Below are 23,337 nucleotides of genomic sequence, written 5' to 3' on the forward strand. Positions count from 1 at the left end.
ACAGGATTCTCCGCCGCCATTGGTGGATATTCCCGTCGATGTTGAAAAAGCCAAAGGCAAGATGACCGAGGAAGGGGCAGCCTGTCATGAAGGTTATGAAGTACCCGATCCGGGTATGTCCGGTTTCGACCATTTGCCTATCCCTGTGGATTTTGGGGTTAATTCTGGTCCCAGGTTGGAGAAATCATTTCCTACCCCTAGTACCGACCCGAATCAAAAGAGGCTAATCACTTTTAAGGTGCCGACCGATATGAATTCTTTTCAGCAATAATGTTGCGAAAATTACTCTAGAGAATGTTTTCAATGGTTCTGGACACTTGATGATGATTTATATGTGTAAAATAGTAATCATTCCACTTATGACTATTATGAGGACCAATGCATCATGACATGCTATATTGTGTCACATATACAAGATCAAATGAATAGATTGTCTAAGGAGGAATATTTGTGTTCCTTCTCCAAAAAAGACATGACCACTTGTGAACATTATCTTGTTGGAAATATTACATATAAACCATCTAGGAAGGCTAACAGAGCTTACTTTCCATTGCAATTAATCCATTCCTATGTCTGTGGTTTAGTGAATGTGAAGGTTAAGTCTGGTGCCTTGTATTTCATTGCTTTTGCATGATTTCACGCGCTTTAGTTACGTCTATTTGATTTCTTATAAATTTGGAGCACTTGAATGCTTTAGACTATATATAAATGAAGTTGAGAATCAGTTATGTGATGAAGGTGTGAATATCAATCAAGACAGTTTGATGAATTATGTAATGAATATGGCAGTGCTAGACTGTTAATTATTCCTTACACACCTCAACAAAATGGTGTAGTAGAAAGAAGGAATAAAACACTATTGGACATGACAATGTCCATGATGGCGCAAACAAATTTACTTATCTCCTTTTGGAGAGATGTGTTATTAACTGAAGCCTACGTGTTGAATAAAGTTCCTTCTAAATAAGTTATTTCCACTCCTTATGAGCTATGGACAGGTCATAAAAAAAACCTGAATGATCTACGACCTTGAGGTTGTGTTGCATATGCAAAAGATCATTTTAACAAGTATATTGGGTCCAAAAGGCAATAAATGTATCTTTATAAGATACTCTCAACAATCCAAAGGGTATGTGTTTAATGGTTATTAAAGGATGAAAGTGTTACTGAAACTGAATCACGAGACGTCATATTTCTGAATACGATTTTCCAAAGTAGGGCAAAATAAAGAATGAAGAGCCTCTTTATGAAGTGTTGAATTCATGTAGTTGGCAAATGTCTTCAGACATGTTTGATAATCAATAGATCAAGGATTGGTTCCAGATCCAAGTAGGAGTCTTGAATCCTAAACTTTTTTTTTTGAGGAATCTGAATTTCAATTACGTAAGAGTATCAGAAAAGGTATACCTAAACGATCTTATGAGATTGAAGATTACATCTTTTTGGTATCTCCCATAGAATTGAATTAGCCTATTTCTGTGACTGAGGCTTGAGCGAACCTTGGAAATGATGAGTGGCTGAAAGCAGTGAAAGAAGAATTAGATTCCATGAGATCCAACAAAGTATGAGATCTTGTTTACCTTCCCTTTAGCATAGAGCTATTGGGAACAAATGGGTTCTCAAAGTTAAACGCAAAACAGACGGGTCAATAGAAAGATACAAGGCACGATTGGTGGCAAACAAATTATGATATATTATTAGCTGAAAACATTTAGATTATTGGCTTTCAAATTCATTTGACATGAAGGACATGGGTGAAGCAGACTATATATTGGGTGTTAAGATCCAAAGAGATCGTTCCAAGAAATTTTTGAGTTTGTCTCAAGAAACATACATAAATAAAATTTTGGAAAGCTTTTGAATGAATAGTTTCAAACCCATGAATACTCCTATATCAAGAGGTGAAACTTTAAGTCTTTGATATGTGTCCAAAGACTAAAAAAAAAAAGGAACACATGTCTCGAGTTCCATATTAAAGTGTTGTTAGGAGCTTGATATACGTTATGATGTGTACTCGTTCGGACATTTTTTTATGCCATAAATCTGGTAACAAGTATCAATTCAATCCTGGAACAGATCATTGGAAAGCTTTGAAGAGGATTTTATGATACCTGAAAGGTACTGCAGATTATTCACTATGCCATAGTGGATCTGATTTACTCCTGAGAGGTTATAACAGATGCCGATTGAGCTAGTGACCAAAATGATAGAAAATTGACTTCCGGCTATGTTTTCTTACTTATTGGTGGTACTATTTAACAAAAAGTAAGAAATAAACTTGCACGATGCTTTCATCTTTGGAAGCTGAATTTGTGGCTTGTGCATCTGTAGTACAAGAAATTGTTTGGTTAAGGATTCTTTGAGCATTTCCATATTGCGAAGAATTCTCAGAATTCAATAATTTTATAATGTGATAGTCAAGAGGCTATTGCATATAAAAAGGATCCTAAGTTTTATAATAAGACCAAACAAGTTGATTTCAAGTACATATAACTTCGTGAGACATCATGGCAAGTGGAGATATAACATTACATTACATACCTACGCAAAGATGATAGTTGATCCTCTTACAAAATCAATATCTAGAGACATATTTGAGAAACATGTTATGGCTCTAGGTTTGCGAAGGATATGTTGAAATTTGTGTATTGTAAAATATACTCTTCGATGAATTATGATTGAGATTATGTTGATATTCTATATGCATGCGATGATATCCTAGTGAAGGATATAAGTGTGTCGAACAAGTCACGAGATTGACTCTCTCACACAAGCAGTCGCCTATTACGTTGAGGAACGTGAAGAGATGAATTCCACCACCATGTTATGACTTGTTTGTAAGCCATTTATGAGTTTCTCTAAGAAGATGCATTTGAGGATCATTGAAGAGAAAAACTCCAGATAGACATCTGGAGGTGTCTAGACCAAGATCTGTGCGGTGTTGAATGAGTAAAATAATGAGACACACACGCCAATATAAGGTGAGAACACCGTAGCACGTGTTTCATAGCACGTGTGCTTAGCGACCATTGGGTTAATGGAAGAATGGATCCCTACTTCTTCATTGTGTGAGACCGAGAAAGTCGAAATTAACTTTCCACTAGAATACCCTTTGACCTGTTACTGTATCTTGAATTACCAATCAATGTTGCTACTTTAGCATGTCACTAATAGCTATATGTGATTCGGCAATGTAGTGCATGTCTAGGAAAGTAGTTGATCTGGGATGGATAGTTTCGAGTAGAAAGGGACAACTAAAATAAATAATATAACTTGTATTCACGGGTAGACCATCATACTTACCATAGGGGTAACAAGTGTAATTGTGGATAAAGTTATACATGAACTCGAGTTCGCCTCTTTAGAGGATGAGGGATCAGATGACTAGCTACTGGAGTATTGAATGATGCCTGGGGTATTGCGAGGAGAAGATCCTCATGTTAGTAGTGAATTCTCTCCGCATGTGATTGGATTTCTACATGGAGATTTTGTGAAACCTTGATGGGTTTAGAGTGTTATAGCTCTCGATGCTCGCAGGTCGCATGAACTATTTGTTGGTATGAATTGTGTGTGTTATTACATGGTACTGGTTTGAGCTCAGTCCACCATGTGCGAAGTGGGAGATGTTGGATATTTGTGTTTGGATCGGGGGTAGCCCATGTGGACGGACTCGACCCATTTGTAATTTGGATAATTTGGAGAAGCTACTTGGGAAGTTAAAAGGAGGTTACCCAATCAAATAACTTCAGCATTACTATATTTACGTGCATAGTCTATGTAAAAAAAAAAAAAAATCTTGGAACTTCTTCTCTTAAGAATGATGCTTTCTCTTCCTTCTTGTATGGAGAAAATTCTTCTCTTATTCTCCATATATAAACACACACAAGTAAAGACATCTAGTTTGTGGTAATTAACTTCGTTTCCTAGTGAATTGAAGTTCGACTTGGGTAATTTTTCGTGGTGAGTTCAACGATCTTCCGCTACGCTAAAAGGTACGCAATGTTTTTCTTGCCCCGCGATATATTCTTACACAAATTCCTAATTTCCAACTTTTTGATAAGCAACAAATTTTCTATGTCAAGTGGGCGATGTTCCAATCATAAAGCAAAGTTACCATATAGGAGTATTAATATTGTCTACTTTTTGTAGTGTATGCGTAGATAAATTCAAAGTGTGAAGGCAAAACCATGTGGATATCACGTCAACACGTGTAAAAAATGACTTGACAAGTCAAAGTCATTATATTATTAAACACTGATGAGAAATTAACAGTAACTTCCCGGTTACTTTGCTTCTTCCGCATTTTAATCCGAATCCTACTATACAAAGCTCAATGAACAAGACAATCAACATATGTAGAGTTATGGCTTCTACTTTTCTTGTAACTTCATGCACTACCATTTCCTACCCCTCCAAATTTTCTTATAAACCATCCCCAATTTTCATCCGTGCAAAACCTATCGATAACTATTATAAGGTGAATTGCAAAATAAATAATAGCATTATCAATCATGACGATGAAGGAAAATATTTTCCGGGGAAATTACTTGACAGGAGAAGTGTTCTCCTTGGTCTAGGAGGGCTCACAAATTTTATTGGTGTAGCCAACAAGCCATTTGCCTTAGGGCAACCAGTACCACCCCCTGACCTTTCAACATGTAGCACAGCTAGTCTTCCTGATGGTTCAAATGTACCCTTCACTTGTTGTCCACCACTCCCTAAAGACCTTAGTAATATCCCTACTTACAAACTTCCTAATGTGTCTAAAGTCAAAATAAGACCAGCTGCACATAATGTGACTCAAGACTACATAGACAAATACTCCACTGCTATTCAAAGAATGAAATCATTGGACGAAGATGATCCATTGAACTTCATGCAACAAGCAAATATCCATTGTGCTTATTGCAACACTTGTTACGAGGAATTAGGGTTTCCAGGTGTACCATTGCAAGTTCACTGCTCATGGCTATTTTTCCCTTTCCATAGATGGTACTTGTACTTCTTTGAAAGAATTCTTGGTTCATTAATTGATGATGACACATTTGCTTTGCCATTTTGGAACTATGATAGTCAAGTTGGCATGCAAATGCCATCTTTGTACAATGTTGTTAATTCACCATTGTACGATCCAAATCGCAACCAAAACCATTTGCCTCCTAATGTCATCGACTTAGGGTTCACTACCATAGACGTTGATGCTTCCGATGAACAAAAAATCAACAATAATCTCACCATGATGTATCGTCAAATGCTCACGAATGCCCCTTGTCCTCAGCTATTTTTCGGAAACCCTATACGAGGTGGAGAACAACCTATTTGCGGTATGGGTACTATTGAGTATATCCCACACAATTCTGTGCATCGATGGGTGGGTAATCCAAATAATAAGTTTAGAGAGAACATGGGAACTTTCTATTCAGCTGCTCGAGATCCCATCTTCTATGCCCATCATGCTAATATTGACAGGATGTGGACGATTTGGAAGACTTTAGGAAGCAAACGCCGTGACTTTACGGACAGGTACTCCCTCTATTCCCACTTTATCCGACACATTTGCTGATTTGAGAGTAAAAGGAGTTATTGTTTGACCTCCATTTTAAAAAAATATTTTTTAAAATATTTTGAATTGTTATTTATTGCGATTTATAATACTTTTTGTACATACTTTTTAAAATATGTAACTTTTATTTCAAATAATTTTAAGATTCCGTGTCTTAATTCACACCGAAAATTAGATAATTTGACCTTAGTCGTCTTACGTAAAGTGGGACGGGTGAAGTATTATTAAAAATCTAATTAAAATGTTAGAGAGAACACACTTTCTAATTCTTTGAAGGAAAAAAATACCCTCCTCATATGTCGGGGGTTCTTTTTTCATGGATGTAAATGACGCTTCAAAACATTTATTATACTTTTTGAGTGGCGGTGAGATTTGATGTAAAGATTTCTTGCTGTAATGAGGCCATCTTTTCTAATGCGGCCAACTTTTGGCTACATTGATCAGAAGCATGGCTATCATACTATTTTAGAAATAGGCATGTACCAATCGAAACTTGTCTTGAGAAAGTTTCTTGGAGCCAAAGTTTGGTTCACGTGGAGGAGATTATTTTGGTCATTTCCCTTTTGATTTTTACCCAACTTGGAGCCTATGTTTTGCTCCTATAAAAGGAGATCATTTCTTCTCATTTGAAACACTCCAAAAATTCAAGAGCTTCTCATCTAGCTCTTCTCTTTTTCTCACTTTTAGAGTATTTTATAAGAGAGTGGGTGTTGGGAAATATTTGTGTGAATCCTTTTTTTTGGAGTGATTTTGTGAGGTTATTCTCTTGGGAAACGTTTGGGATAATTAGAGAATTTACTCTAATCTTGTTGGTATAGTGAGATTGTTTCTCTCCGCTTGTGGACGTAGGTCACACTGACTGAACCACGTTAAATTTGTGCTCTTTATCTGCTTTATTTGTCGTTACTATCGAATTGCATTGTCTTTGTAATTGTCATTATAACGTTATTTGGCTAAATTCCGCATTACCTGAGTTCCCGATCCTAACAAATTGGTATCAGCGGTTAAAAGAGATCGATGAGCCAACAGATTATTGCTGACCCAGAAGATATATTTGGAGAAGGTCTTGGAGAAGTTTGTCATGAAAGATGTTAAATAAGTGAGTAGCCCTCTTGTTGCTCAATTTAAGTTATCAATGCTCAATCACCACAGTCAGAGAAAGAAGAGAGGTATATGACATAGGTACCATATTCTAGTGCAGTCAGTAGTTTAATGTATGCAATGGTTTACGCACATCCAGACATTTCACAAGCGGTTAGCGTTGTAAATCGGTATATGGCTTATAATACAGGTAAAACACATAGGCAGGCTGTGAAATGGATTCTAATATACTAGTGAGATACTTCAAACACATTATGTTTGGAGTTTGGGAGAAATACTAATACATTGATTGATTTTGTAGACTCTAATTATGCAAGTGATCTGGACCAAAAAAGATCACTAAAAGACTATGTTTTTTGCATTCATGGTTGTTCTATCAGTTGGATAGCTTCATTATAATATGTCGTAGCTTTATATCTACTATCGAAGTAGAATATAAGGCAGTGACTGAGGCAATCAAAGAAGTCTTATGGATGAAGGGTCTATTTGCTGAACTTAATTTACACCAAGGTGGTATTACCATTTTCTGTGATAGTCAAAGTGTCATTCACTTGACTAAATATAACGAAGCACATTGATATCAAGTATCACTTCATCAGAGAAATCATTCCTAAAGAAAAAATCTTTGTTAAGAAGATCAACACTAGAGACAACCCCTGCTGACATGTTCACGAAGCCTCTTCCAATTGGCAGCTTGAACTTGATTGACATTTGTAAAGATTGATTTAGCTCATAAAAACTTTTGCGGAGAGGATGAAGCAAATTTACTATATCAGCCAAAATTAGATCAAACTGGAGATTTGTAATGTGGCCATATCTTTTGGCTACAAAAAGCATGGCTGGACATCCTAATTTAGAAATAGGCACGTGCCAATTGGAACTTGGGTGAGAAGTTTCTTGGAGTCAAAGTTTGGTTCATGTGGAGGAGATTATTTTCGTATTTTTATTTTTATTTTTATTTTTACCCAATTTGGAGCCTATGTTTTCCCTCCTTTATCTGCTTTATTTGTTGTCATTATCAACTTGCATTGTTTTTTTTTTAATTGTCATTACAATGTTGTTAGGCTAAATTAGCACTACCGGAGTTTCCGATCCTTAACACTTGCCTTCTCTAATATTATATTATTACCATCCTTAACACTTGCCTTCTCTAATATTATATTATTGAGGTGTACAATCATTTATCTAAAAATCAAATTGGTTAGAAATCACACTTTTAATTGTTTAATTATATTTTGCCTCAACCACAGGGATTGGCTAGATAGTGCCTTCTTGTTCTATGACGAAAACCGCACCCTTGTCAAAGTGACGGTCCAAGATTGCATAAACAACGAGAAATTAGGATACAAATACGAAGACGTGCCTATTCCATGGAGAAACTTCAGGCCAGTTCGACGTAAGCAAAAGGTCAAGAAGAATGCCAAGAATGTGAAACCAGCCACAAAAATCTTCCCCTCTAAATTGAACAAAACATTGCCATTTTCCATCCAAAGGCCCAAAATCTCAAGGACTAAGGAAGATAAGAACATCGAAGAAGAGCTTCTTGTCTTTAACAACATGAAATTCGACGAAAATGAATGCATAAGGTTCGATGTTTTCATCAACGAGGACGAAGGCGTGAAGGCAAAAGTTCTCGACAGGGCTGAATATGTTGGTAGCTTTGCAAACTTGCCGCATATGCATGATGGCGCGGGTGGTGGTGGGCAGAACACAACAACCACAAGTACTAGTACTCCAGCTACTATGAGTTTGGCAATTACTGAGATTTTAGAGGATTTGGGACTTGAAGATGAGGAAGAGATTGTGGTTGTTCTTGTACCACATTCTGGAGGCAAAGAGATTACTATTGGAAGTGTGGAAATTAGCACCCTTGCTTGTGCAAATTGAAGTTCGCTCAGCATTATTATGTATGCTCCTATTTGCATTGTACATACTATGTATTATTCTCTTTTCTGCTTTAGTTGTTTGTCTAATTGTGTTCCTTTTGTTTTTTTCTTTAAAAAAGAAAGCACTTTAGCCCATTTACTGGTTTTTCGTTTTATTATTAACGGAAAAGGCTCATAAATACCCTTCACCTATTGAAAAAGGCTCATAAATACCCTTCTTCCACCTTTTGATCTAAAAATACCCTTAAGGTTTGTTTTTGGCTCAAATATACCCCTCAAACTAACAAAGTTAAAGTTAACTCTTTTAAAAAGCCAAATGGCATTTTGTGATTGGACACATATATTATTTAATTTAAAAATTAAAAAATATGAACAAAACTGATTTTTTTTTTTTTGCATTTCGTGAATTAATCAACGAATTTTTTTTTTTTTTTTTTGCATTTTGTGAATAAAAAAACGAAATAGGAAATTATAATTTTTTTTTGCATTTCGTGTATTAAAAAATGAAATAGGATAAAAAAATTAATTTTGTTCATATAAAAACAAAATTGGAAAATATATTTTTTCCAATTTCGTTTTTATATGAACGAAAATAATTTTTTTTTTATCCTATTTCGTTTTTTAATACACGAAATGCAAAAAAAAAAAAAATTATAATTTCCTATTTCGTTTTTTTATTCACGAAATGCAAAAAAAAAACATATTTCGTTGATTAATTCACGAAATGCAAAAAAAAAAAATCAGTTTCGTTCATATTTTTAAATTTTTTAGTTTTTAATTTTTAAGTTTCCACACAATTTTTTTTAAAAAAAATATGTAAATTACGGAATTTTATTATTGGCAATTTTTTTTTTAAATCTGGAATTTTAAATTACTGGCAATTTATTATTGGCAATTTTTTTTAAAATCTGGATTTTTTTTTTAAATTACGGAATTTTATTATTGACCAATTACAAATTGCCATTTGGCTTTTTAAAAGAGTTAATTTTAACTTGTTAGTTTGAGGGGTATATTTGAGCCAAAAACAAACCTTAAGGGTATTTTTAGACCTAAAAGGTGGATGGAAGGGTATTTTTAGACCAAAAGGTGGAAGGAGGGTATTTATGAGCCTTTTTCAATAGGTGAAGGGTATTTATGAGCCTTTTCCGTATTATTAATAAAGGTTTTTTTTTTTTTTTTGGATATCTCAGGAAACCCGCAACCACTATCTTTCGGGGGCACACTGGGTAACCTGCTCACTATGCAATAACTCGCAAACCAAACAGGAGATGTAAACCACACTAGGCAAGCCCGGTGCGACGAGCTCTGACTTAGAAGACTGTTGGTGAGGGAAATCGATCTCAGGTCTCCCACGTAAGAAACCACTCACTCAATCAACTCAGTCAACCCTTCCAGGTCTGAGTTGTGTTGCATATATTCCTCAGTCCTCAATAATGTTATTAAAAGTAATTTTGAGTAACCTTGAAAACAATATGAGTAATCTAACTATTAGTACAACTGTTATATCCCGTAGTTTTGAACGTCAGATTATTTGCTGAAGTGGGGCCCACACATCGAGATTTTTTTTGGGACATCTGAAAAGTCATATGAATCACATATGTGAAGTTAAACACAACTCAAGAAGGACCCTTGGGCCAAATCAAAGTGGAAGTCTTCCAAACGAATATTTTTAAGAAAACGTTTTCGGGTGATCTGACTTTTAGGGGCAAAAACGGTATTATAAGTTTGGAATTTGGAAAAATACCAAGAAATAGAAGTTGTAGATAATTGAATTAGCTTTCCAACCATAGGTCGTGGGTTCCCAGGTGACGTCGGTACAAGGAAATATGAACATTTTAAGGCATAAAGGTCGAGATGAACAGTGAATTCGGCCCAACCCGACTTCAAATCGGGTCAGGCCCATTTCTATTGTCATTTAATGAAAATTTTCGGTCTTCTCTCCACATTTCAGACCAAAACACACCCATAAACATTTAGAACATTCTAGAGAGAGAAAGAGAGGAGAAACTTAGAGAAAAATCAATTTTGACCAAAATCTAAGCCCCGAATCGCGAAGCTCATGAAGAGAAAAACGTTGTACGTTGCGTTGCCTTCAATTTGAGCTAAATATTGATCTTGGGGGATGAAATTTTCGTGGTGGAGCTGCTGCTAAGGTATTTATAAGATTCATTTTATTTTATTAAAGTGTTTATTTAGAGTTTTAACGAATTAGAACGGAGAAAACAACATTATAAACTCGTTTGTTGTTTTGTTGATATTTATGGATTAGGGGCTGTTTTAATTGAAATTGATGGACTGATTTGAATTAATATTTTGGTTGTTATAATCAAAGATTATGTGAGGAGAATGAAGGAATTTAATGGTTAGAGTTGGAGTTAAAATTGTTGTGGGTTGTTGTAAGGATTATAGAGATAATAATGTGGTTTTCTTGCATATGAGTAGATGATGTGGTGTCGTGTGGCTGCTGTTGTATTTCCCTGAAATTTGCTGAAAATATTGCATGAAATAAGGTATAAGAAGTGTATATGGGCTGCTTGGTGTATTGTAAGTGTTCATTAGAATTTCGGGCATCGTTATGTTATAGTTGGGGGTTGTTTTGATATTGTTGTTGGTATGGTTGTTGATATTTGAGCCGAGTTAAATCTCGGGGATGTTGTATTTATAGGGGAGATGCTGCCCAAATTTTTGTAGACAAGTATTGGTTAAGATTGAAATCTTAAAGCCTTACAATTAACATTTGGTAATTGTGACCAAATTGTAGATTTTGGCGAATTTGAAACTTGATTTTGGAGACGTGTATGAAGCGGAAAAGGTATGTAAGGCTTCACCCTTCTTTCTATGGCATGTCTTAGACGTAATAAGTTGGGTACGAGCCTCGGGGACAATTCTATTCCCCGGAATCCGCACCTAAAGTTTCCCCTTTTTCATTTAGTAGAATTGAACTAGAAAGTGTGCGAAATGTTGGAAAAACCTCCTAAACCCCTAGAACTTGCATAAATGGGACCCGACTACCCTAAAACCCTCACAAGTAACGTCATGACATGTAACATATGCAAATCGTATACGCTACCTCATTCGGCCCGAGGTGGGCCCCATTGCTCTCGGATTTTCCTTATAGTTCTGTTTGACTTACTTTGAGGATCGAATCCAAAGAAAACCTTTGATCCTAATTTCGTTACCAAATGACAAGTACTATAACTACTCTAACGAGAATACTTCTATGACGATAATGATAACGACGATGTTAGAAAAGAGAATATGCCCATGACAAATATGACCGGAATGATTCCATGACTAAGATTTTTAAGCTAAGGATTCAATGTGAACTTGAGGGTGATAAACTAGTTCTTGAACCTTATTTCTATTTCCTAGCTGTGACACTATTTCCTAAGGATTCCAAAGCCTATGAGTTGACGTCTATGATGCCCATGATTTCATTCTATGTTTACTTCTAATGCTATTCTCCGTTGGTAGTCTCGCCTTAAAATACTTGTTCCTTCAAGGAGAGACAAAGCGATCACGATTGTTCCATAATGTAATCGGAGTTCACCGAACTTACGTCACTCCGATGGCTACATGATTTTTCTTTGGGCTCTCTTGCATGCCTATATGATATATGTATATAAGTTATGTAAATGTATATAAAATATGTATATGTATATAAGATATGTATATGAACATGGGATGGGGGGAAGGGATACATGGGGGAATGGGAAGGGAAACATGTTTCATTGCCACCTGGTCAGCTGGCTTATCATCTTGGACGCGGGATGCCCGGACGCGGGATATATGGGCGAGCCGGTATTTCGGCGCTATGTGGGCGAGCCGACATTGCTCGGTGCTATGCTATGACATGACATGCTATGCTATGACCTGATACGCTATGACATGCTATGTTATGATATGATACGCTATGACATGCTATGCTATGATATGATACGCTATGACACGCTATGCTATGACATGATACGCTATGACATAATATACTATGATATGATATGCTACGACATGATATGATACGACACGCTATGAGATGATAGGATATAATATGATAAAACGCGACATGATATAAACCTTATTTTCTATGCCTATGAAAAAGGAACGTTTTAAAAAGGGAGAGATAAGCATGCACGGTATCCGGCCTGAAAGAGGCGTTCCTACGTACAGGTCACTTTCTAGCCTCATTATATGTCCTACGACCTCATGATATTGTTAATCGTACTCTATGTTCCTGCTTGTATTATCTTTTATGCCTTACATACTCGGTACACTATTCGTACTGACGTCCCTTCTTGTGGACGCTGCGTTTCATGCCGCGCAGGTCAACAGACAGACGGGTTTAATCCCTAGGAGCTTCACCAGCTGTTCCTTGAGAGTGCTCCAGTTGATCCGGAGCTTCAACCTATTGGTACTACTTTTGTGTATATAATCGGGCACGGCAGAACCCGGCCCTTCCTATGTATATATGCACTTTGTTTAGAGGCTCGTAGACAGATATGTACAGTTAGATGTGTTGTATTTTGGAATGTTCACGTCGTCGTATAACGTGATAGCAAAGTTTACTAGTCTATGTTTACGATGATGCTACTAATGTTAATGTTCAGTAACGAAAAAAAAATATATGGCACAGTTCCTACGGCCCGCTGAGAAGTAAAGGTAAAACGATAGATAAGGGGTGCTCGGTACAAGTATCAGGTACTCGTCACGGCCCCTAGTTGGGTCGTGACAACAACTGATTGAGCTACACATGTTTCTGTACTTTCTTTTTTTGAATTTTATTAATAAAAACCCCACTAAGTATGCTTAGTGGTATTTAATTAAAAAAAAAAAGGATTAAGCTACACATTAATTTCGGAAAGAGATATTAATAAGGGTCAATAACACATTTGATTCCTAAGTGACTGGTAAATTCTGCTTTCAGGCCTTATCATATTTGATTAAGCATATTAGACCTTTAATTAATTGAATTAAGCACTTTTGAACAATTTACTTGTGAATAATTTACAAATTTATCAAAATTATTAACCATTTCATCATTTACTTACTCATGTTATGTTAAATTTGTATTGTTACTTTATATTTGGAGGTACTATAATTTTATGAGCAATTAATAAAACAAATTTTCAACATGAGGTGACGAGAAGCACACATCTTAAATCAAACTTAATTTGTCAGATTAAATGATAGTAGGAATGTAAACATGCCAACTGGGCCAAGCTGATCCATGTTCGATCCAGCCCAATACATTAATGGTCTGATCGGCCCACTATATTAAACGGGCTAAGCCTGTGCTCAATTAGTAGGGTGGCCCATTTCTTTTTTTTTAACCAAATCCTGCCGGCCAATTCGGACGATTGCCCTATTTTGGGGTGGTCTTTAATTTTGCTCATTAAATTGAAATTTTTTAATTTTCAACCTTCGCCTAAAAAGTTGACCGAAAATATCCCGAGGTCTGGGTTAGGCATAACTTAGAACTACAGAAGTTATGCCTTAAGGCATAATTTGCCTTAAGATATAATTTTCGCGAAACCTTATCTTACAGAGTTGGGGTTCTAACCCAGAACCTTAGGTATTTTTAGCCAATTTTTTAGGCGAAGGACAAAAATTAAAGATCAGCAATTTGAGGGATAAAAATTAAAAACCAGCGCCATTGAAGGGGATCCGCGCAAAAAAAATGAATCCTGCCCGTCTCGATCCATATTCAAGCTCCAGCCCAGCCCGTTAATTATATTACTATTTTTAGAATATCTGTCTGTTTGGCAATTGGCAAAAACAACCTACCCTTCCCTTATAATAATATTTTAGTCCTCTACTTTGATTGCATTTTGAACCCCCTGAATATCAACCATAAATATCCTTCAGTCCTAACTTCATTTCTTTTTCCATTCAAGCCGTCAATTTTCTCTCTCGTGACACTCAATTAAGTTACCTTTCCAAAGATTGATTTTGCTTCAGTTAAGAATGTAGAGAATTGAAGTACTGAGTATTCATTTATCTAAATTGGTTATAGTAATATTGAAATGTTTTAGGTGAATGCTTATGAGTCGATATGAAGAACTTTTTGATTTAGCATGTGTATTTGTAAGAGAATTTGTGACAGGTAATAAGTGCAACTGTGCTCGCTAATAAAGAAATTTTTACCGAAATTTGCAAGGATTAACTAATTAAGCTTGCTAGGACGATTGTAAAGTTCTATGCGCCAATAATGTCCTAAATTTGGGTCATGAAATATTGATGATAATAAGGACAAAAGTACAGGAGGTTGGCAACGTACATGGACTGAAACGAGGAGTTATAACTTGTTTGGCCAAGCTTCTAAAAATAACTTATTTTAAAAAGTACTTTTTTCAAAAGTACTTTTAGCTAAAAGCAGTTTGTGTTTGGCCAATTAATTTAAAAAGTACTTTTGAACAGCAATTAGTGTTTGGCCAAACTTTTAAAAAGTGCTTCTATGTATATTTTTCTCAAAAGTACTTTTCAAAAAAGTGCTTTTGGGCAAAAGCTATTTTTTTTAGCTTCTGAAAAACTGCTTCTGCTACTCTCCAAAAGTACTTATTTTCTCCCAAAAGCTTGACCAAACAATTCACTTTTTTTAAAATAAGCACTTATTAAAAAAATAAGTATTTTTGGACGAAAAATAAGTTTGGCCAAACAGGCTATTAATTACTTGAATGTAAGTTTGTGCTTCCAACTTTGGAAGATAAATTTCGCCAATATTTTGGTGGTCGTTAATTACTGTCTTCGTCGATACTTTAACCTTTTTTAATTTAATCCAAAATAGGTGATGTTTTAAAAAATAAAGAAGGTATTACTTTTTTCCTCAAAATTACTCTCATCTTTAAATAATTGAACAAACTTTTAAGAAGTCTTTAACATTTCCTATAAGTAAATTTAACATGACATAAAAGTTAGCATAATATCAGAGACCTCCCCTCAGATTTTGCTTTATAACACGAACCTCCCTTATGATTTATGATATTGCACTTATCTCCCTTATTTTGTATTTTCATGTACTGATTCTTTTCTTTTATTTATCATTAATTGGAAAAATTGTAATTTAACTAATCAACCGTTACTAATGCACTCCTTTGTTTAACAAATTTTTTGTTTAAAATAAAAGCCGTATATACATTAGCTAGCTTCCCCTCTATGGGGAGTTCATTTTCGCCATCTCGGGAGGTATTGATGGGAAAATGTCACATCGCCGGAAAGAAATTCGGTGACAAATTTTGATAAAGGGAAAGCCATAGAGAAGGCTTCTTATTTTCTACTCCCTCCGTTCATTTTTACTTATTTACTATTTCAAAACTAGATTTTCACTTTATGTGTCAACTTTCACATATCAAGAGAAAAATAATTTATTTTTCCTATTTTACCCTTAGCATTAATTGCTCATTCCAAATCATTTTCCAAATCTAATACAATTATACACCAATTAATATGGGTATCATGATAAAATATACACTTCATTTATTATTTCTCAAGGGGTGTGCAAAGTTTATATTGGACAAGTAAAAGTGAAGGGAGAGGGTAAATGTAAAGCTACAGTAACAAAGAACAGTCATTTTCCAATGCTTGAGAGAGAAAAAAAAAAGACTATTAATTAATGATGAAAGTCAAGAATGTCACAGTAGCGATGAAAAAGTAAAAGGAAATACTTCCTCTAATTAACATGGAACGGAACCTTTTGTTTTCTAAGTAGGAAGGAATTTCCGATGAATATATTTATTAAAGAAAATATTCATAACATTAATGAAAAGTAGTAAGGGTAGATCAGTCAAATTATAAAAATTTCAATCAATGATAAATAAAATAAAAGAATTGTCACGAAAATTCAAACAACGAGAGATAAGCATAATATCGTAAACCACAAGGGAGATTAGTGTTATAGAGCAAAACTAAGTCAATTCTTCAAATGGTCATTGAACTTGTAGAAAAGTCTCACTAAAGTAACTTTTGATTTTATTTGGACAATAAGGTCATTAAACTATGTTCTTGTTTTCAATAAAGTAAAATATTTCCTTTTTAGACATAAGACCCCTTAACCCATATATAAATTACAAAATTCATTATCTGGACACAATTTTTCGATACGCCAAAATTCTTGTTCAAATTAATATTTTTCGCATCTTAATAGTAAAATAAAAATACTCGACTTAATATTTCAAGTTATAAGAATAAAATAATATAGTCATTCAAACTTTAAGTATGTTATGAGGTTTTCTTTGGTATATCTTCTTTTAACTATCTTGATATTTTTCCATTGCTCAAAGTCAGAAATTAAACATTTTTACTGAATGAAAATGTTTGGACATAATTAAAACACATGAGACGTCATATAGATGCATGATGCATGTAATTAATATTTCTATATTATATAAAGGCTTAAGTCATCGACATACCCTCGAACTTATCCGTAAAATTCATTTAGATCCCCCAACTGAGACTCCTACCATCTGAATCCTCCGAAATCACTTTTACTGTGCCACTTGAACACAATGCACAGTGCGTGCATTACACTCCTCTAAAGGGGCGTGAAATGCCAAATTTTTAATCATTAAAAATATAATTTTAAGAAAAAACCTATTTTAAAATTATTTAACTAATTAAAAAAAACATTTCAAACCCAGAAAAAAAAAAAAAACTGAAAGCCCAGCCCACCCTCCCCGATCTGACCGGATTCCACCCGCCGCCGTCCCGTCATTGTCGCCGCTTTTTTCTTTCCGTTTTATTTGCTTCTTAACTTCCAATTTTGCCCACACTTTTCTCTCCCTAAACAGCCAAAAATATTGTCCTGAAGACGGTTATGCGAAAAAAGAAAAAGATTCAATAATTCTTTCCTATTAACGTAAAAAGAGGGGAAAAGAGAAGTGTTTTTTTGTTACCGTGTGAGTGTGAAGCTAAGGGGGGTTGGAGTGTTAGCTGGCTTTCTTGTTGTTTACTGTCATTCTTTAGCCCAATTGAGTCGGCAAAAACAGCAAGAAAAAAAAGGGCAAATTCTTGATGATGCTAGCAACCAATTAACCCATCATTTTGTCTTTATAATAGGAAAGTTTGACTGAATTCTTGATAGACCAGTTTGACTGAATTCTTGATAGACCCCAGTGTATGTTTTTCTCCTTTTCTTGGTTTATGGGTTGTGATTTTCATGTTCAGACAGAGAAGTTAACATTTTATTAATAAATCTTCCAATTTTGCCCGCACTTCTGTCTCCCTAAACAACCAAAAATAAAGGGTGGGGCTGGGTGGGATGTAGTTGCGGTGGCGGACGTCGGGCCGGCGGCCATTATGTTAGAAAGAATCACCGCCAGACATTGAAAAGGTGGTGGCCTACTGGGTCTAGATGAAGTTGCCATTGTTGATGGGAGATGAGTTTTGAGTTTTCCAGGGAGATGGCCTGCGGGATGGGGAAGAAGGGTGGGGTTGCGTGGACATGAGAGTGGGGTGTGAGAAAATAGAATTTTACTTTCTGAAATAATTTTTTTATTAATTAAATAAGTTTTATATTAATTTTTTTTTAATTCAAAACCTATTAATTACTTTGGGCCCAGACGTCACATGTCGTTGTTTCATTCTTCCTTCTGCCACATCATTTGCGTGTGAGTTACACGCCTCTTTTTTTTGAATGGTTTATGATTTTGTGTTAAATTGATACACATTTGTGGGGTTGAAGAGTCTAAATGAATTTTAAGAACAAGTTTAAAAATCTGTCCATGACTTAAGCATTATATAAATAATAGTTTCAACATGCCTGCCTGGCACTTACAAGGCTATTTTAGTAAATTTCCTTAAAATGGAGTAAAGTGATTGGGTTAAAGGGAATTGTACTATAGCTACAGTACAGATATTTTTCTGCTTGACTAAATTGCCATTTTGCTTATCTCATCATCCATCACTTTCACAAGGCCCATAACTTTCTATGCTACGTGGCATTAAGGAACTGAAGGACTTTTTAAAAAAAACTCCTCCTATATCATTACTCTTTAATGACCTCCATTATTCAAGATGGGGCTTTCAGTTTTTTTCCCTTTGTTTTTTTTTTTTTTTTTTTTTTACAAAATTTTAAGATTAACATTTTACATTTAAAAATAATAAAGCAACTAATTGATAAAATAGCAAAACATTATCCACAAACACAGAGGTGTTATTATTTTAAATTCTAAAATACCTTAACGTAACTTATTAACTTACTATAAAATTAGTATCTTTAAAATAAATTTTGTTAATTAAAATAAATTTTAATGTGAGTATTTAAGTATCTCTAAAATGAGTCAATCAAGTTTACATATATTATTCTATCAATATAATAAAAAGAATTATTAACTCGCATTCTTCGTTTTGACGTTAAATAATCACCTTTGGTTCAGTAATATGCTTACATATTTATCATTATTAATCTTGATAAGCTGATGGAAATCAATCTATGTTGGCTTATTTATATAGTGGTAAACTAGATAACACATAATGACAAAAGAAACGTCTATATTATGTTGTAATTCAAAGGTAAACTAGCTTACTATGGGTCAATTAAGATATTGATTTTCCGTTATATATTTTTTCAATTTATGCAAGTCTAACCGCTCTTGGTCAATATATTTTTAGCGGGTCGAGTTAAGTGGGGCGGCTTAACAAAATAGTTAAAATGAGTATCTTTTTATTTCTGAAAAAATTGGCTTTAAATAAAAATTTCATGTCAGCAAAATTTAATGAAAAAACCCACTTAAATAGGTTCGATGATTGTCCAAGTGAAATACCAATATTTAAGTAATTTTTGGGTTAGAAAATAAAGTTGGATGACTTTTTGAGTAAACTACCCTTAGTTGAGTGATCATATAAGATATTACCTCTCTGAAAATCTGAAAGACTAATATGGTCCATTTGGTGCTAATAGCTGAAACCACTATAACTTGGTATTAATTATTAAATATAACAGTATTTAATTAATGCATGATATTTTCTCGAACTAAAAACAATAGATTACAAATACATAATCCACAATATAACACTCATTTGCGTGGAGAAAATGCTAACAAGCATCTCATTTTAAAAGTGCACACTTTTTTATTTTAATTTTTTTATTTGATATTATAAATTTTCGTATTTCAGCATTCCAAAATACATGTTAATGTAATATTGATGCGGACTCTTGAACTTTTTTTATGATGAATTATATCAATAACAATCACAATTTTTAATTTGTAATAGACAAATTTCTAGATAAAACTATTTTGAAAAAAAAATGTAGGATATTTTGATTATGCTAATATTTTATAAAATGGAACAAAACTTAGAGACTTTCTACATAAGAATTAAAAGCAAATTTAAGATTTTAGTTATCCGGGAAGGCACTAATGGAGTTACAACTATTAGAAAAAGGTGTTATACATAAATTGAGACGGAGGGAGTATTGTGTTACCGGCCATACTCACCTAGAGTGTGTGTGTATATATATATATATATATATATATATATATATATATATATATATATATATATATTTGTGTGTGAGCAGAGGCGTGTCTAGATGTTAGATGGGAGTTTAATTGAACCCCTAACTTTCGATGCAGAACATAAATTTATGTGTAAAAAATTACTAAAATTATAATAAAGAGTAGATATGAACCTATAACTTTAAAAATATAATAAGTTTAATGCTAAGAATCTCAGGATTGAACCCATAAAGTGTAAATTTTGGATCCGCCTCTGTGTGTGAGCTTCGGTGGTGGCGCAGTGACCAAAAATGGGGGCAATGGGGCGTGGGTGGGTGGGGGCAGCGGTGAGCAATAAAGAGGAGAAAATCTTTTCTCCCAAAATCAAAGAGATGAGATACTGAGTGAAAAAAGAAAGAAAAATTTGAACATAAGGGAGAAAATTGAAAAAAGTGAGGGAGTTGAAAAAGCTCCGCTTCACTGGAGCTAGGAGGGAAGAAGGAGGGGGGGGGGGGGGGGAAGGGGATCTGTTTTGATGAAGAAAGAGAAACAACGTTTTTTTTGTTGGTAAATTATTTATTTAAGTTAATATCCACGTGTCTCCTTTTTATTTGTTATTCTAGCGTGTGAATTGTACGCATTTTGTGCGATTGGCTGCATATTAATTTTGTATTCAAGTGCCATGATAAAAATGATTTTGGAGGGTTCAGATGATAGCAGTTAGAGGATCCAAATGAATTTCGCGGACAAGTTCAAGGGTCTGTGATGACTTCAGCCAAAGTCAAATAATAATTTTGGTTAATCAATCATGTTTTTAATTTGGAATATCCAACTAATTTTGTATTTCTTTTCTGAAGTTCGGATCCCCTTTTTTTTTTAAATTTAAACAAACAGAATTAATACGGGTGTTGCCAGTTCTTCAAATTTGATCTGTATTAGTGGTCGTTTGGTTTGAGGTCAAAATAGTCCCGGGATTACAATCCCGGGACTAATTTATACCATCTGTTGGTATTATTTTATACCATCTGAAAGATGGTATAAAATAGTACCAGTATAAGTGGGTTAAGATGGTATAAGTTGAGTTATTCCAGCACTAATTTTTATACCACGTTTGGTACAAGGTATAAAATAATCCCGAGATAAATTTATACCTTATACCAAACGTGGTATAAAAATTAGTACCGGCATAACCCATGTTATACCTTAAACCAAACGACCACTGGGTATCGCCTTTCAGTCACTTTCAGATTTAGTTTAGTTTAGTTTATCTCAACTACCTCGTTTTGTTTTACTTGAGGAATATCATTCTCTCTCTCTCTCCCGGTGGCCTAACATAGAGTCCAAAACCAAAATGCCCTAAAAAAAATATATTTTGAATTAAAATACCTTAACAAAAAAAAAATTACCAAAATACTTTTAGCGCAGTATTTTACTGCGCTATATCACTTGACGGAGACGGAGACATTAAATAATATAACGTAGTAAAATACTGCGCTATCCAAAAATTTCTCTCACCTATAACGCATTATTTTACTGCGTTATAGGAGTTTGTCTCTCTCCTATAGCGCAGTAAAATAATGCGCTATATTACTCCACTATAACCCTATCGGGTTCCACCACTGGTCCCCTTCAGTGGCAAAACAAATAAATCAAAACGCCATTGGAGGGGAGCCAAGGTGGTCCCCACGTCTTATAAAAACGTCATTTTCTATTAAATTTCATCCTTAAAGTTTAGATTCTCAGTATATTCAAGTCAAAGAGCAAGATTCTAAGTTCGAATTTTGAGAAAAAGCGGCGTACAACTTGATTAAAATAACTCTACAAAAAATCTTCGATTAAAGTTTTCTACTATGAACTTTTGTTATATACATTATATTGCATGCATGTTTAACATTTAGTCGTCGTTAATTTCCAAAAAAAAAATTATTTTTTTTTTGGTTTGATCGGGCTGGGCAGTGGCTTAGGCCACTGTTCCTTTTTTTTTTTTGGTTTAATTCATTATTTGTTAAATGTTTATGAATTGTTAATTTGTTAAATGTTTATGCATTGTTAATTTGTTATATGTTTATGAGTTGTTAATTTGGTTAATTATTTATGAATTGTTAATGAATTATTATTTTGTTAATTGAGTATTTGTTAAATATTCTTTATGAATTGAAAGAAGTTGATTAGTAATGAATTATTATATTGTTAACACTTTGTTTGGATGATTATTATGTATTGTTTTGACATTTATCGTATTGTGTTGTATTGTATAGGACCAAATCAATGGTTACATAAAATAGAACCTTTCGTTGTTACATAACAATAAAATTAAAGTAGCAATCAAAGAAAACATTTTATTTAAACTAACAACATAATATAATACAATAGGTAACAACCATCCAAATAAGTTGTAAACGATTATGAAATGTTAATCTATACAATTTTAAAAGCGTGAATATATATGTTAAATAAAAAAAATTATCTTAAAAAGAATAGTTAAAGTTCTTCTTTTCATAAATACATAAGCTAACGATAAAAATGTAAAGTTTATAGGAAAATATGTGGTCGACGAATATACTCTCTTAGTTTAATTTTATCATAGTTGTGTTGGCTATTTGGTCAACTAAAAATGTATCACATATTTAAAATAGAGTTCCAAACAAATATTACTGCTAAATTTCGATTAGTTAATATAATTTATCTTTCATTTCAAGAATAATGTCTAATTTAGTTTGTATAGACCGGACTCTTTCATGGATCCGAATGTTCCCCCTAGGCCAGATGATCACCCGAGGCCCGTTGTTCACCCAGGGCCCGCTGATAGATCGGTATTGTCTTTGCAAGACAATCATAGGTCAGAGTTATTATGGGCCGGTACTATAGGGATATCTACTAGGCTCCGTCCCCGTAGGCTGCAGAGAGCGTGGGCTCTTTTACGTGAGCACCCCCCACACCCTCGTGTGTTGGAGATATTGTTTCGGGGCGGCATCTATCGTTGGTCGGGTACAGCATGATTGGGCGCTCATCACGGCCATGGTTGAGCGGTGGAGGCCAGAGACACATACCTTCCATCTTCGCACTGGTGAGGCCACGATTACACTTCAGGATGTAAAGGTCCTCTTTGGACTGCGAGTTTATAGAGAGCCACTGTACACTTGGTACGAGCCTCCTCATGGTCAGACGTGGGTGACAGAGTTGACTAGGCTCACCCACTTCGTGCCTGATGCCGCGGCCCAGATATCGGGACAAAGTCGGGTTCAGTTTAGTACACTCTGCACTTATTTGGAGGGTCTGGATCCGGTTGACGACGGCACCCCGCAGGACGATGTTGATCGTCATGCCCGTTTGTACCTGCTTATTATATTCGGGGGCA

At 34.6% G+C, this 23,337-nt stretch overlaps 1 protein-coding gene and 1 long non-coding RNA gene across 2 annotated transcripts; both read left to right on the forward strand.

Moving 5' to 3' along the window:
* Positions 1–4,363: 4,363 nt before the first annotated feature.
* LOC132638272 (polyphenol oxidase E, chloroplastic-like) lies at positions 4,364–8,647 on the forward strand. The gene is made up of 2 exons (XM_060355218.1): positions 4,364–5,523; positions 7,915–8,647. The coding sequence occupies exons 1-2, from the start codon at positions 4,364–4,366 to the stop codon at positions 8,549–8,551; spliced, it is 1,797 nt and encodes a 598-aa protein (XP_060211201.1). The 3' UTR covers positions 8,552–8,647.
* Positions 8,648–10,512: 1,865 nt separating this feature from the next.
* Positions 10,513–13,277, forward strand: LOC132638273 (uncharacterized). The gene is made up of 3 exons (XR_009581652.1): positions 10,513–10,703; positions 11,312–11,362; positions 12,872–13,277. It is a non-coding gene; the product is annotated as an uncharacterized LOC132638273 (long non-coding RNA).
* Positions 13,278–23,337: the final 10,060 nt, after the last annotated feature.

Source organism: Lycium barbarum, chromosome 4 (assembly GCF_019175385.1).
Source record: "Lycium barbarum isolate Lr01 chromosome 4, ASM1917538v2, whole genome shotgun sequence".
In the NCBI taxonomy this organism is placed as follows: Eukaryota; Viridiplantae; Streptophyta; class Magnoliopsida; order Solanales; family Solanaceae; genus Lycium; species Lycium barbarum.

What these genes read in the sequence shown, in the direction of transcription:
- LOC132638272 (XM_060355218.1), top strand. Translation starts at nt 4,364, where the DNA reads ATGGCTTCTACTTTTCTTGTAACTTCATGCACTACCATTTCCTACCCC. An exon ending in CGCCGTGACTTTACGGACAG is followed by an intron (nt 5,524 to 7,914) that starts GTACTCCCTCTA and finishes CCTCAACCACAG; the next exon opens with GGATTGGCTAGATAGTGCCT.